The sequence below is a fragment of the Kickxella alabastrina genome (genome assembly GCF_025024165.1).
Source record: "Kickxella alabastrina strain RSA 675 chromosome Unknown BX661scaffold_22, whole genome shotgun sequence".
Taxonomy (NCBI): Eukaryota; Fungi; Kickxellomycota; class Kickxellomycetes; order Kickxellales; family Kickxellaceae; genus Kickxella; species Kickxella alabastrina.
The window spans coordinates 132501-146649 of record NW_026251493.1 but is presented as its reverse complement, the minus strand read 5'-3'; the positions used below and the strand labels follow the sequence as shown (position 1 = coordinate 146649).

At 45.7% G+C, this 14149-nt stretch overlaps 8 protein-coding genes across 8 annotated transcripts; 3 read left to right on the top strand and 5 right to left on the bottom strand.

Moving 5' to 3' along the window:
• Positions 1-662: 662 nt before the first annotated feature.
• On the top strand, positions 663-1302 carry BX661DRAFT_186637 (uncharacterized protein; the record flags this gene model as incomplete). Its single annotated transcript, XM_051537064.1, has 1 exon — positions 663-1302. A coding segment is annotated over exon 1 (343 nt), but the record flags the coding sequence as incomplete, so codon positions are not given.
• A 976-nt stretch (positions 1303-2278) lies between these two features.
• Positions 2279-3212, top strand: BX661DRAFT_186635 (serine hydrolase FSH). The gene is made up of 2 exons (XM_051537063.1): positions 2279-2857; positions 2881-3212. The coding sequence occupies exons 1-2, from the start codon at positions 2416-2418 to the stop codon at positions 3183-3185; spliced, it is 747 nt and encodes a 248-aa protein (XP_051389662.1). The 5' UTR covers positions 2279-2415; the 3' UTR covers positions 3186-3212.
• On the bottom strand, positions 3206-5110 carry BX661DRAFT_186634 (putative biotin-dependent carboxyl transferase). Its single transcript, XM_051537062.1, has 4 exons — positions 4167-5110; positions 3968-4128; positions 3802-3947; positions 3206-3763 (listed from the first exon to the last, which is right to left on the bottom strand). Exons 1-4 carry the CDS (start codon positions 4910-4912, stop codon positions 3224-3226), a joined length of 1593 nt encoding a protein of 530 aa, XP_051389661.1. The 5' UTR covers positions 4913-5110; the 3' UTR covers positions 3206-3223.
• A 1487-nt stretch (positions 5111-6597) lies between these two features.
• Positions 6598-7499, bottom strand: BX661DRAFT_186633 (uncharacterized protein). Its single transcript, XM_051537061.1, has one exon. The coding sequence runs from the start codon at positions 7434-7436 to the stop codon at positions 6813-6815; it is 624 nt and encodes a 207-aa protein (XP_051389660.1). The 5' UTR covers positions 7437-7499; the 3' UTR covers positions 6598-6812.
• Positions 7500-7529: 30 nt separating this feature from the next.
• On the bottom strand, positions 7530-9503 carry BX661DRAFT_186631 (Septin-domain-containing protein). Its single transcript, XM_051537060.1, has one exon. The coding sequence runs from the start codon at positions 9025-9027 to the stop codon at positions 7699-7701; it is 1329 nt and encodes a 442-aa protein (XP_051389659.1). The 5' UTR covers positions 9028-9503; the 3' UTR covers positions 7530-7698.
• Positions 9504-10126: 623 nt separating this feature from the next.
• Positions 10127-11359, bottom strand: BX661DRAFT_172780 (uncharacterized protein; the record flags this gene model as incomplete). Its single annotated transcript, XM_051533800.1, has 1 exon — positions 10127-11359. One exon carries the CDS (start codon positions 11357-11359, stop codon positions 10127-10129), a length of 1233 nt encoding a protein of 410 aa, XP_051389658.1.
• Positions 11360-12163: 804 nt separating this feature from the next.
• BX661DRAFT_55923 (uncharacterized protein) lies at positions 12164-12646 on the top strand. Its single transcript, XM_051539265.1, has one exon. The coding sequence runs from the start codon at positions 12236-12238 to the stop codon at positions 12545-12547; it is 312 nt and encodes a 103-aa protein (XP_051389657.1). The 5' UTR covers positions 12164-12235; the 3' UTR covers positions 12548-12646.
• Positions 12647-12657: 11 nt separating this feature from the next.
• BX661DRAFT_186626 (methylsterol monooxygenase) lies at positions 12658-13833 on the bottom strand. Its single transcript, XM_051537059.1, has one exon. It carries the CDS (start codon positions 13635-13637, stop codon positions 12732-12734), a length of 906 nt encoding a protein of 301 aa, XP_051389656.1. The 5' UTR covers positions 13638-13833; the 3' UTR covers positions 12658-12731.
• Between the last annotated feature and the right edge of the window lie 316 nt (positions 13834-14149).

Below are 14149 nucleotides of genomic sequence, written 5' to 3'. Positions count from 1 at the left end.
TAAAAACTATAACATATTTTTGACACTAGGTGACTAGTGCTCCCCTCAAACCACAACAGAATAGACTATTAAATGAAGGTGCCACCAATAGTTGTGATACAAGAAATTGCAGCTTGTCTCCGGCGATTGATTAATGAATCAATCGCTAGTTAATTCCCTACTTGGATATGCGGGAATTCATACGCACGCATAAATACCAATGAATATGAACAGTGGAGGCTGTTCATCCCTTAGCTTTCTTTTAGTTCATTTTTATTCAATATATATATTTATAACGTAACAAATAGTACTTAATTGGTTGTAGAGGCAGCTATCCCCACTTTTGTAAACAAGTTGTGGCTTTCAATGATATAAATGCCTTTCAATCTCCCTTGCCAGTGCCTGTTGTTTAGTTGTGAGTAAGATCAACACACAGCAAGCCGCACAACTCATGTGAGCAATAGTAAGTAAAACAATTAATATTAGTATATAATATTCTTTAGAATTTTCTTATATGTATTGTCAGCACAATATAAATTAAAATATGCTGGCTTGTTAACCAAATCGTTAAATACTTTACAAAGCATTGTTTTAAAATTTAATATAATAGCAACACAAGCAATTAAATTCATATCTAAAAAGCCACACTTTATTATTGTCTTCCAAATATATACTGGCGTCAAGTGTTATTGTGTTGTTATTATATAATGTCTTTGTTTATTAATATTGTTTGCAGATTTTTAAATACTCGTTTGGAATGGCAAACTAAAAAAATAGCATCAGTCCAAATCACAGGTATAAATAGCCAAACCTTTTCCAAACAACTCAACATTTTATCATTACCTATTACATTTCGATCTCAAACCCATCATTCCATCTAGTCTCTACTTCCATGAAGTTATTCTCGATCCTCACTTTTGCTGCCACCACTGCTACTGCTGTCATGGCACTATCAAGTGGTGAAAGGAAAGCCCTACTTTTATTCCCTCAGACTTACAGTAATGTTGACGTCAAAAACTTTTATAGTGTGTCCGAAGCAATCAAGGTGTATGCATCAGAAGCCAACGTGGAATATGTGAATTATCTGATTAGAATAGGTTCAGATTCTAGCGCTGCCAGCAAGATGATAGAACATGCCAAATACCTCAAGGAAGACTCGGAGGTTAAAGGAGACAGTGATATTGAGAAGGGTTACAATGTGCTTGTGGGCGCTATCAAGGACTTTGACAATCTGACTTAAACATACAAAGCTTTAGATGTGGTATATACAGCTAGACTTTTTTTTTACCCTTTTTAAATACACACATTCCAAGCCACTATCTTCCCTTTTCAAGAATCAAGATCGCCCTCATGGCCACTATACACATTTCTGTTATTGCTGGCTGACATCAAGGAACATCATGATGTTTACAGTGCTGCCCACACAGCGCTGACCCCTTTTTTCAGTTCTTTAAGTAATTTTTGAAACTTGAATATATTAATTTAGGCCCACATTTTTATAGAGCACGACAGCTTTTATTCTTTTCCTTTTATTGTATTCTGTCATTTATATTATTTGGTTAATTAAAAAGCTGCTACTCCTTTCTAATTTTCAATTAAAAAGTGACTTGATTTTGTTGAAAAGGTTTTACTTTGAAAGTCACATTTAAGGTTAAGAAAAAAGAAAGAAAAAAACAGAGGCTTGGTAGCAAAGGTAGGGAAGAGAGCAAAGAGAACAAGGGAGGGGATAATACCTTTTTACTTTAGTATTAGAGCAGCTTGTTTAAATTAATATTTTTTACTAATTACTAATTACTTTTTCTTATGTCGCACACAATTTACACGTTATATTTAAGAGAGTGCAAGACCGCAAAGCAATTTGACGCTGGAATACCCCCTTGTTATCTCAGCTTGATAAATGGAAATATATTCAAGCTCATTGACACAGTAAATAGGGACAAGACTGTTGTGCAAGTTTTATTTGATAAAAAAATCGATAATGTTCATTGTGGATGGGCACGAGCTGTGAAAAAGGAGGGCAAGGTTGAGAAACATAGACTGAAGTATGTGGACCTTAAAGAAACAACGAAGATGTCGGAGATAGCCAGAGAGGATGGAAAGTGCTTCTTGTATTATTTGAATTGAAGCCTACGAATGGGAAAAATGCTTGACGCTTGAAAGGGTTAATTTTTTGGTTTGTTTTGGTTTGTTTTATTTTGTTTGTTAATACAATATATAGGAAATACTTTGTGTGAATCGTGTTATTGAATGGCAGTGATTTTAATGTATTATATTTTGAGAGTGGGATTGGAAGATTTAGCAGCCGGATTATTAGATTTGGCAGTAAAGGAGAGAGAAAAAACAATCGAGGATTTCGGATCTTTTGTGACTACTATTTCCCCCTTTCTTTGCTCTCTCTTTTTTGATAATTTCTTTCTTCCAATCCAATTCCACACAATGAAATTCAAAGTACTCTGTCTGCACGGCTACACCCAAAGTGCGCAGAAATTCCGCGACCGTACCGGGCCCTTCCGGCGTGCGCTCAAAGCCACCATCACCACAACCTTCCTTGACGCACCACACCAAGCAACGCACATATTCACACCCATCAACGGAACCGTCAACACCACAAACAACGCCAGCAAGGATGATGCAAAAAATAATGAAGAAGAAGAAAGCAGCCTTGCATGGTGGAACCAAGGCGAGGATAGCGACCGGGTATGGCAGGAGATCCGGGCGAGTATCCGGGCGGTGGCGCAGGTGATCCGCGACGAAGGCCCGTTCGACGGCATCGTTGGGTTCTCGCAGGGCGCCGGGATGGCAGCCATACTCTGTGCGCTGGCGCAGCTGGCATCTGTCGCCAAAAACAGCAGCAACCCCAGCCTGGTGCTTGAGGAGTGTCCGAGGACGTGCGCGCGGCAGTCGTGGATTTGGGGCTGAGCCAAGGGTTTGGATTTGGGCTCTTTTTTGCCGGGTTCTACCCTGGCATGCCGCAGTTTACTGAGATCATGCAGAGGGCAGGAAAGCTGGAGCTGAGGTCAATGCACGTGATGGGGGAGGCCGACGCAATTGTCAGCCCGGAGCGCGGGGCAGAGCTGGCGCACAAGGCGTTCTGCCGAGCAGTCACCGCGTACCACCCCGGCGGCCACTTCATGCCGAGCAATGCGGAGTGGCGGAAGCAGTACCAGGAGTTTTTCCTCACGCTAACGCAGAAGCAACAAGAATAATATATTAATTTTATAATCAAAAATCAAAAATCACGAGCCTACATGCGGAACACTCCAAACTTGGTCTCGTCCCCGGCAGTCCGGCTAGTGGCCTTCAGCGCCAGCGCCAGCGTGCGCCGGGTATCCTGAGGCCGCAGCACGCCGTCATCCCACAGCCTCGCGGACGCATAGTATGGGTGGCCCTCGTGCTCGTATTTGGCAACAATGGGCTGCTTGAACGCGTCCTCCTGCTCGGCGGACAGCGCGCCAGTGTCGCGCTTGACCTGGGCCAGGACGCCAGCGGCCTGCTCGCCGCCCATAACCGACACGCGCGCATTCGGCCACATCCACAGGAAGCGCGGTGCATAGGCGCGGCCGCACATGCCGTAGTTGCCGGCGCCGAAACTGCCGCCAATCAGCACAGTGAGCTTGGGCACCTGGGCGCAGGCCACAGCAGTGACCAGCTTGGCTCCGTGCTTGGCAATGCCGCCGGCCTCGGCAGCCTTGCCGACCATAAAGCCCGTGATATTCTGCAGGAACAGCAGAGGGATTTGGCGCTGTGTGCAGAGCTCGATAAAGTGAGCGCCCTTCTGCGCAGCCTCGGAGAACAAAACGCCGTTGTTCGCCAGAATGCCACCTGCTGCCCGTGAATGTGTGCAAAGCCCGTGACCAGCGTCGTGCCGTAAAGCTTCTTGAACTCGTGTAGTCGACTGCCGTCGACCAAGCGCGCGATCACTTGGCGCACGTCGTAGGGCCGCCGCAGGTTGGTGCCGACGATACCGCCTAGCTCGCTAATGTCGTACAGGGGTCGTCGAAGGCCTGGCTGCTGGCGGTGGCCGCTGGCTGCGTGATGTTGAGGTGCGCGATAGTTTCGCGTGCCAGGTCCAGCGCGTGCGCGTCGCTGACAGCGTAGTGGTCGGTGACGCCCGACGTGCGGCAGTGCAGGTCGCACCGCCAAGGTCCTCTGCGCTGACAACCTCGCCGGTGGCAGCCTTGACCAACGGCGGGCCAGCGAGGAAGATGGTTCCCTGGCGTCGCACAATGATGCTCTCGTCGGCCATCGCCGGCACGTAGGCTCCTCCAGCCGTGCACGAGCCCATAACCACGGCCACCTGCGGCACGCCCTGGGCGGACATCACGGCTTGGTTGTAGAAGATGCGGCCAAAGTGGTCCTTGTCCGGGAATACCTCCGCTTGGTGTGGCAGGTTGGCGCCGCCAGAGTCCACTAGGTAGACGCACGGCAGCTTGTTTTCGCGCGCGATTTCTTGCGCGCGCAAATGCTTCTTCACTGTGATCGGGTAGTACGTGCCGCCCTTGACCGTCGCGTCGTTGGCCACCACCATACACGTGGTTCCGCGCACCCTTCCGATGCCCGTGATGATGCCGCCGCCAGCAATATTCTCTCCCTCGTATAGCTGGTGGCCGGCCAGCTGCGACAGCTCGAGGAAGGGCGAGCCGCTGTCGAGCAGCTTGGCGATGCGGTCGCGCGGAAGTAGCTTGCCGCGCGATACGTGTTTGGCCCGGGCCTGCTCGGTGCCTCCGCGCTGCGCTTGTTGGATTTGATGCTCGAGGTCGTGGACGGCCTGTGCCATGCTTTGGGCATTTTCTTGGAAGATTGCAGATTTTGGCTCTGTCGTGTTTGGGATCACTGTCATCGATCCGAACATCCGCCTATGGCGGTGGTGGATTTGGCTCAGTTGTTGGCTGAGTCGATAGCCGTAGTGCTTGGCCAGTGGGATTCTGATCATGGCTGGAAGTTGTGTGAAAAATACAAAATAGAATAGAAAGTGCAAAGTGGAGGTAAAAAGAAGGGAGGCATTCGGATGGCATGCGCACTTTTAATGTCATTTATACAAAAGCTGGTGCAGACGCGTACTACTTTCAGCAGTCATCCATCCATCAATGGATAATAAATAAATTAATAAAAACTACAATGCGAAAACCAGCACTCAATCACAGTCAAGAAAAATAATAAGAAAATTAAAAGAGAGCGTGGGAAGACAGAAGGCTCCTTATTATTGTTATTTTAGGCGTGGGAGAAATGCAAATCGCTGGACTGGGCTGGGCTGAGCTGGGCTGAGCTGGGCCGAGAGAGGGGAAAGAAAGAACAATTATAAATTCTGAGGACCTCCCCTTTACCACATGACCTTTTTATAATTTTCCATACTCTTATTTTTGTGCTTTTCTCCCTCTTTCTTTATCATGCAGTTATCTATAAAAAAATCAGGTACAGGCCCAAATCCACTCACTTCACATGCTCAATGACAACAACTCTAAGAAGAAAAATTAGAAAAGTTCTATTTCTTTTACAATATGAAACAATAATATAAACCTGTATTCATTAAACTAAGCACAAGCCCTCCAAAGTGAAAAAAATTAGTGTAAAAAAATAGTGCTAATCAGAAAAATGGAAAATTATCCGCACTGCTAAATAGCAAACCTAAAATGACAAAAAACCCCCAAGCTGATCAATCAGCTATAAATAAGTTTACATATGTATTTTATCTTGTGCTTTATGTTTTTCTTTTTCAATATTTTTATTATATATTTATTTTTTGCATTTGCAACCTTTCACACAAGACGGCGTGAAAAAGCCTTTTTGTAAGAAGGGGAGTTCAGGTAAGTTACTTAAATAAATTCATAGAATTATTTTTCCTGCAATTTAAAATAAAATAAATATATAGGGAAGTCTTTGTTAAAAAAAACTTACGATGCACAATTTTCATTAAAACTAAATTGTAGAGGTTTTGCCAACAAATTTGCAGTTTTTAAACCATTTTTAAAGCAGCTTTATGTATTTTTATTGGTCGAACCCAAAAAATAATTTACTTTTGGAAGTACATCGTGAAAATAATGAGGCTTTTCATCTTCAAAGTAGATCAGTGAATAGGATGCCTTTATTAATATTATTTAAAGCTGCTTAATAATTTAAGTTGTATATATTTATATCGTATACCTATAATATGTTTGAGTTGTTTGATGTGAGTTTTAAATTTATTTGGGTTCAGGAAACCCTTGTTCCATTTATGCCATTTTAAAATTGTTGGAATCCGATAATTATATTTAAAAAAGCGTAATGAATAGCAGCTTCCTAGCTCGTATTTTCTTATCAAAAATTTTATATAATTGATTAAAAAAAGTGTGGTCGGCAGCTTTCTTTATCTTGCTTTTCCAGCGTTAATTCTTGGCAATGCAAAAATAAAAAATAAAAAATAAAAAATCTAGTAGACGAAAAGCTTTTTTTGGGCTGCTTGGCTTATCATTACCAAGAACTTGAGTGCAAATTATAGTGTATAAAATGATACGTGCCACCCAAATAATTAACTTGCTCTTGGTTGAAGCCCACGTCTATTTTGCTGTTTCGCTTATCATTGCCATTAATTTTTTATTTGCTCGTGTCACTAGCTTATTTCATTATTACTATTATTTTTTTGCTTCTATTGCCAAAAGCTGAAGACAAAAGTGAAAAATTACGTGTGAGATATTTTCAAAAAAAATTACACATGTTTCCATGGAATGTCCGTCTTCATTATACGCCAAATTGTGCTTTTTTTTTTAAAAAAAAAATCATTTTGACCAAACTACACAAGCATTCAAACCACCCACAAAATGTAGCCAGCAGGCATTTGAAAACAATAAACGTTTTCTTTATTTGAACATGCGCAGATATGCCAGAATCAAAGCGCCTGTACCAGTGATCGTACCAATCATGTACTGCATGATATTAAACTTGATACTCTCCATCTGGGTCCTCAGTCCGGAAATATCCTGCTCAATCTTTGTGTCTGTCTCCCTAATTTTAATCTCATGCTGCGCCCTCTCATCTCTCGCCCTCCCCTTCTCCAAACTCATATCCAGCCTCACCCCCGCCTGTGTCCTTGTAATCTCCTCCCTCAGCTTCTGCTTCAGCTTATTAACCTCCCCCTGCAGCCTCTCGTTCTCGGCCTTCATCATTGAAAAATCCGTCTTCTCCATCATTTGTATCTCCGACTTGAGCTGCGCGAAATCCACCTTGTACATGTAAAGGGTCTTGTCTTGGTCTGCTTTGGTCACAATGGAGGAGAGAATGGTCTGCGTGCTTTCTTGCAGAACCGTGGTGAGCGAGGTGACTATGCTGGTGGCTTGTTGAGTGCTGAAGCCCTCGGACTCTAGACGGACGACCATTCGGTTGGTGTCGAGGAGGTGGCGGTGCCCGGTGTTGGCTGCGCTGCTGGCGTAGGCGCGCAAGAGGGGCTTGCAAAAGAGGGCAGCGGCTCTGGAGACGGGAAACATGGGCTGAAAAAACGGAATGACAGCAGGGTGTGAATTTGAGTTGAGTAGAGTTGAGTAGAGTTGGGTTGAGTTGAGTTGAATTGAATAGAATCGATGGAAACAACAGTAGTAGCAGCCGCAATAAAAGCGCGCTTTTCCGCAGGGCTATCACGCCAGGGCTTGGGCTGCGGAAGGTACGGGACAAGGCCACGTGCGAAGGCAAAATTGGAAAAAAAGAAGCGAAAGGAAGGAGGGCAGGCGAGGCTGGCGCACTGGGCAGCGCTCAGAAGAAGCCCCTCTTCTTCTTGTTGTCCTTGGACCCAGGCACAACAGCCTCCGCCTGCACGCCCATCTGGTGGCTCACCGGCGCATGCTCGACGCTGCCAACCCTGGCCTTCTTCTCCTCCAGCTCGGCGCGCTGCTTCTCCAGTACCGTCTTCATCTGCTGGTGCCGCGAGTGCAGCTCCTCCTCGGACTGCTTCAGCTTGCCCTCCTTCTCCTGCACCTTCTGGCGGAACACCGCCGCCATCTCGGCCTCGAGCTTCTGCATCTTGGCAGCATGCACCTTCTCCTCCTCCTCGAGCTGCTGGCGCGGGTTGAACTCGCGGAAGACGCCGTTGTCCTGCACGTGGCCGAGCGCCAGCAGCTTCTGCGTGCGGTAGGTCTCGTACAGGGCGATGTCCGTGGCGTCGCGCAGCTCCTCCATGTGCGTGCGCAGCAGCATCTGGCGCAGCGACACAAAGTCGTTGTGCTGCTCGTTCTCGACCTCGATGATGCCCCAGGGGTACTGGCGGCCGCGCACGCGCGTGCCGTCGGCCCGCTCGACGAACTTCTCGCTGCCGATGACCGCGAACGGGATCTTGCTGGCAATCGCCTTGTTGTCGGCAATTGTGTCCGGGTCGTCGAACTGGTCCGACACCGGACGGAAGATCTGGATCCCGTGGAAGTTGATGTCCGCCAGCACGCGCGCCTTGAACTGCTCGACCTCCTGCGGCGTCAACGTATCGGCGCGCGCGATCACCGGGATCAAATTAACCTTGTTGTGCAGGTTGCGCATGAACTCGATGTCGACTGCGCGCAGGCCATGGCCCGTGGGCTTGATGAAGTACAGCAGGGCGTTGACCCGGTTGTCCACGATCTTGCTGCGGTTCACCCGGTTCTCCTGCGCCAGGTACGCGTCGAACCGCGACTCGATGTTCTCCAAGATGGGCTTCCACGCGCTGTCGTTGTTGATCGAGTCGCCGAACCCCGGCGTGTCGACTACCGAGAGCCGCAGCTTGACGTTGTTCTCGTTGATTTCGGCGCTCACCGATGTTATCTCGACGGTTTTGGCCGCCTGCGGCCCGCCCGAGGCTGCGGCGGCCGCGGCTGCTGCAGCGCTGCTGGTGGCTATCTCCTCCTTGGTCGGGTACACTTTGCTCTCGAACAGCGTGTTGATCAGCGTGCTTTTGCCCAGCCCGCTCTCGCCAACGACCATCAAGGTAAAGTTGAAGCCGCGCTTGATCGACCGCCGGTGCTCCTGGTTGGGGTAGTTGGAGAACCCAACGTACCCGTTCATCTTCTTCTTGACTCCGCCCGAGCCAGCCGCCTGAGACTGATTACCGCTGCGCATTCTATAGATAAAAATTAAGAGGGGAGAAATAGATGAGGACGAGGAAATTGTTTACCAGATTGCAGTGGATTGCAATCAGGGTGGCAACAGTAAAATAAAAATAAATAGGGCTTTCAAAAAAGCGGGGCCTTACCTAGAGGTGTTCGATAAAATAGAAGAATATTAAGATAGGAAAAAAAGAATAAAAGGGATGGTGAGGAAATTTAACCTCTAATGAATTTAAAAAAAGGTAGAGCTAGAAAACGTTAAAAAAAGGTAGGAGTATAAAAGGTTGAAAAGTGAAAGAGAGAAAGAAAAAAGAGTGAGAAAGAGAGGGTCTGCAGTGTAAACAAAAAAAGAGAACATAAGGAACCTGCTTATGCACTTTCTGTTTGTTTTGCATGCCACAACCACCCAAAAATCCATCCATTCATTCCAGCCCATTCCCCCCCCCCCCTTTCTTTTAGTGTTGTGAAAACCAAATAGAAGGAAAAAAACCAAAACAACCTGAGAAAGAAAAAACCACATGAAACGAGACCGTTTATTTTCATTTTTACTTTTACTTTATTTGTCTGACCTGTTTTGCCTATTTATTTATTTATTTATTTATTTTCTCTTTCCTGCACTCTATTCAAGTAAATAAAAAACAAAAAGTGGGAAATCCCTTTGCAATTATTATTATTATTGTCAAAAAGTAGCATCGCGTTGTTGATTTATTTGCTCGCTGCTTGATGTTTTTCCTTCACTACCAATGTAACTGGGAAAAAGAAAAATATTATACACTATACATTAATAAGCAGTGAAAGGTGCAAATGAAATTGGCATATTCAAAACATGGATTGAGCTGAGTTGAGTTGAGTCTAAATAAATTGAAATATCACTTTTGCAATTTACAAATCATAATACGCAAGATTACGTCGCACAGGCATTGTTCTCCATCGTCGCTTGTATAAATACGCATAACACGTACATACACCCGAGCAATAGTGCCAAATAGGGTTTCAAAGTAGTGTGAGAAAGAAAATTTAATTAAAAAGGAAAAACAAGAGATAGAGAAAAATTGCCGATATTTAAAGGAGAAAAGCTGAATTCCACATACAAAAACAACCACTTCCTTGCTTTACATGTAGAATCTGTTGACATTCGACTCCCTAGCGTTTGCGCTAATAGGTGCCGCATGAACCACACCCGTGTTACCATAGGCCACATGCGGGTTGCACACCGGGCAGGCGTTGACCTGGCAATGGCAGAAAGTAAACATCGCCGGTGCATTCAACGCCAAAAGCACCAGGGCAATCAGCAGCAGCGGCACGATATTAAACACGTACCACAGTGCCTCGCTGTGTCTTCCGGCACTGCTCAGCCCCAAAAACGCCCGCCCAGTCATAAAGCACGCCCAAACCAACAAGAACAAGACGCAGAGACCGATGATAATGACATGGCCCATATGGTGGCTCTTCACGTCATTGGAGGACGCCCAAGCGGTAGCCAGCAGGAGAATAACAGCGAGAATCAGCATAATAACAACAAACGCTTGAAGGCACTGCATCCCACTATGCATCTTGGCAAACGACGCCAGGTTGAACATCAGCACAATTGCAGCAGTCAGCAGGGCAAACAGAACGAGAGCGATAAAGTACACAAACCCGACCAGCCCACGCACCGCGCCGCAAAGCGTATTATCAAGGTGAACGACCAGGCGGAAAATCAACTGCACAATGAGCATAGCCATAAGCACCGCGGCAAAATAATTAAACCACAAGGACACCTTATACATCGTAAAGAGACTCCCGGACGAGTGCTTTAGCGCGGCGCGCAGCCACAGGCAGATGCACAGGAAAATCATCGAGAGGAAGCCAAAGATAAACTCGAGTCCGCCGCACTTCAGCGCCATGATCAAAAGACCCAGTCCGAGAATCAGCGCCAGTGCCCCGAGTACCCAGCCGGCGGCGACGTTCGGAATGAACGTCAGCCATTCGCGCCAAGGCGAGCATGTCTGCGAGGGGCACAGGAAGTACATCCAGAGCTCGTAGATGGCCCCGATAATCGTTACGCCGCCCACTTGGCCGACGCCCCCGGTGATGATCGTGGGTGCCGGCAGTGTGGGGATCGTCGGGTAGGAGCCTATCACGGTTGTTGTTTCGTAGTGCGTGTTTACTGTCGTGTACGTCGTCAGCAGGTCCATGGTCGGTGTGGGCTGGCCAATGGGGACGGAGACGGTTGCAGTTATTGTTGTCATGTATGTGACGGCCGTGGTGAACACGGATGTCAGCGCTGTCTCGATGGTCTGCGTCATGCCTGGCAGCGTCACCGTGCCGACAATTGAAATGGCGGTTGTCGATGAAGACGACATTGTTTTAATCAAAAATAATAAAATAAGAGGGTCAAAAGAGAACGCGACAAGATGGTGATAGGATATTGGCAAATATATAAAAGAGAGTTTTTTTAAAGTAAATAAAGTACGAAATAATGATAATTAAAGTATTCAAATGACATGCAATAAATAAATAAATAAAAAGTAAACGGAAGAGGCAAAAAAAGTGAAAATAAAATAAAATCCTAGTGTGCGAATATCGATTTCGACTCCAACTCTGTTCTTGCCTAAAAATAAATGAATGAATGAATGAATATAGTAGACGAAAACGAAGAGGGAAAAGGAGAGGGAAAAAGAAGGGAGGGACCCTGTGTGAGCAAAATATAAAAAATATTTACTGGATTGTTTAAAAAAAACGAGGGAGAAATAGTGGTCCCAAACCCCTTCACGCAGCGCAGTTTTAATTGCAATAAAAGAATAGTAGAACAGTGAAAGAAAAAATTTTCAAGCAGGTGTTGCCTACAGAAAAAACATGACGCGTAAGAAAAAAAAGATCACCAAATTTATTTCGAAGCCTGTGCCCGCTTCCATCCCTCACATCACCCATCCTATATATAAAAAAACAAGGGGGCGGAGAATGCACTATACCTTCAAAATTGCACTCAAATTGGCCGTTGCCAACCGTATGTGCATACGTCGTTGTAATTTGCTCATATAGACTAGGATTTTTTTCCCCATTTCTTTTTTTTCTTACTCCAGTTGTGGAGTAATAAAATTAAGGAGAAAGAAAACGATTTTCAGTAAGCGCAACTGACGTTGACCCTTCTTTTGCCCCTTTGTCCCTTTGTCCCTTTGTCCCCTTTGTAAACCTGCACTATCGCTTTCTTTGTACTCTCACACACATGGAGGAGAGACATGTCCTTTCACTTTTCCATGATGCAAAGCCCTCGTCTTAAAGCTCAATTAGTTTTTTTTCTGAGTCTCCATGCTTTTTTTATTTGTTGCCTTGAAGGGTATACTGAGAATTCCAAAGCCAAATATAAAAATGTAAACAAACAATTGTGTTTTGCGATCGATTGGGTGAGAACAAAAAAGGCAAAAAATAAGGCAAAAAAGAGTGGGGGGGAAGGCTCGGTCTTATTTTTTCCAATTGATCGTTTCCATGCATTCGCTTCTGCATATGTTCAAAATAAACAAAGAAACAGGAACTGCAGCATCTTTCGATAATTTATACAGCACCACCTCATTGTCACTACAAGGCCTCCATTTTTTCGATGGTTACTTTAAAATACTTATGGCTTGTTTACTTTTATACATCCAAGTTTCCGTACAAAAACGAAAGAAACGTCAGGCTTTTTGTATTTATTCTATGTGTGTATTTAAATAAAAAAACACTTTTGGGTTCTGCCCCTTAATTGCCCTTCTTCTCAGCCTTGGCCTCGGCAATCCGAGCCTTGTGCGCATGGTACTTTGAATCAGTGCCAAATATTGTGTCCCAATAGCGGAACGACGACGAAAAGTTGTTCACAAACGCCATATGGTGGTAATCGTGGTGGTCGGCACCAGCCCAGAACGGCAAAAAGTTATGCAGCGACCACGGGAAGTCATACCCAGAGTGCGCATCAATAGCCTGAAACAAACGCAGCCAGATCCACGCAAACATCGTCACTGAATGCACGCTATCGACAAACTTGCAGAACAGGATGGGACCAAAGATAGTACCCTGGCCGAAAATAATAGTCTCCAGCGGATGAGCGTACTCGGCGGTCATGCCAAAGGGGGATGAGAACTCGTGGTGGATCTTGTGGATGCTGCGGTACAGGGGACCCCAGTGGAACAAGCGGTGCACCCAGTAGTGCCAGAAGTCCTCAATAACGAAAAACACCGCAATCTGAATGGCCATCTCCTGCCACCCAGGAAGCGGCAGCTCAGTCGTCCGGATACCTGCCAGCTGCGCCACCGGCAAAAACATAAGCATCAGGGGGCCCTCAATAATGAAATGCGAGAAAAGCAGGCTCTTCAGGCACTTCCATTGCATCGCCGATGTCACCTCCTTATTGTCCTGGATCTTGTACTTGCGCAGCGCAGGAATGTAGTCGCATGCGAGAAACGGAAGGTAACGCCCAAAGTACACCAGTTCGTGCATCAGAAATGCAATGGCTGTGAATGTCAAGAGCTCGTTGCGCCCATCGAAGGCTGACAACCAGGTCTTTTCAAACCAATTGAGCTCGTATCCGGCCGGCACAATCTTTGAGATATCGACGGTCGTGCTCAGCATCTCCTGCACATGGTCAACGATCATATTGAGAATATCCATCGTCTTTGTGTGTGTGTCTGTCGGTCGGTCTGTCTCCTGTATTAATGGTGTTTGCGTTGAAATAACAAATGTGTCGGCCGTGGAATTCACCTCGCGCCTTCTTAGGTTTTATACGAGAAACAAATGAATAACAGAATAAATATAAAGTTAGAGTATGTTCAAGAGCAAGGAAAAGCAAAGACAGTCCCTATCTGGCGGTTTTGTACCCAAGCTTGCTTCTGCTTGTTTGTTTATTTCTTTTTTCTTCTTTGAATTCACTGAGCAGTCTATGCCTTTTTCTTTTTTCCACCACACTCGGAGCTAACTAAAATACAAAAAGCACCAAACGCCGGGATTTCAAGGAAAGTCCGTAAAAAAAAAGACTTGCTTTGACCTTATTCGCCCCCTTCATCTCACAGCCATGTTTTTGGCAATACACAACAATCTGCGATTGTCATAAAATACGCATATCCAATCATGACCGGCCAAAATGCGGAACTCGCTAATTAGATCTTTAAGATAATCTTAATACG

Bases quoted from the DNA above. Each gene is read 5' to 3' on its own strand.
- BX661DRAFT_186635 (XM_051537063.1), top strand. From the start codon at position 2,416: ATGAAATTCAAAGTACTCTGTCTGCACGGCTACACCCAAAGTGCGCAG.
- BX661DRAFT_186634 (XM_051537062.1), bottom strand. From the start codon at position 4,912: ATGATCAGAATCCCACTGGCCAAGCACTACGGCTATCGACTCAGCCAA. The intron at 4,129-4,166 runs GTTGGTCAAGGC...TTGTCAGCGCAG, and splicing joins ATCTTCCTCGCTGGCCCGCC to AGGACCTTGGCGGTGCGACC. The intron at 3,764-3,801 runs GTGGCATTCTGG...TTGTTCTCCGAG, and splicing joins CACACATTCACGGGCAGCAG to GCTGCGCAGAAGGGCGCTCA.
- BX661DRAFT_186633 (XM_051537061.1), bottom strand. From the start codon at position 7,436: ATGTTTCCCGTCTCCAGAGCCGCTGCCCTCTTTTGCAAGCCCCTCTTG.
- BX661DRAFT_186631 (XM_051537060.1), bottom strand. From the start codon at position 9,027: ATGCGCAGCGGTAATCAGTCTCAGGCGGCTGGCTCGGGCGGAGTCAAG.
- BX661DRAFT_55923 (XM_051539265.1), top strand. From the start codon at position 12,236: ATGTCCTTTCACTTTTCCATGATGCAAAGCCCTCGTCTTAAAGCTCAA.
- BX661DRAFT_186626 (XM_051537059.1), bottom strand. From the start codon at position 13,637: ATGGATATTCTCAATATGATCGTTGACCATGTGCAGGAGATGCTGAGC.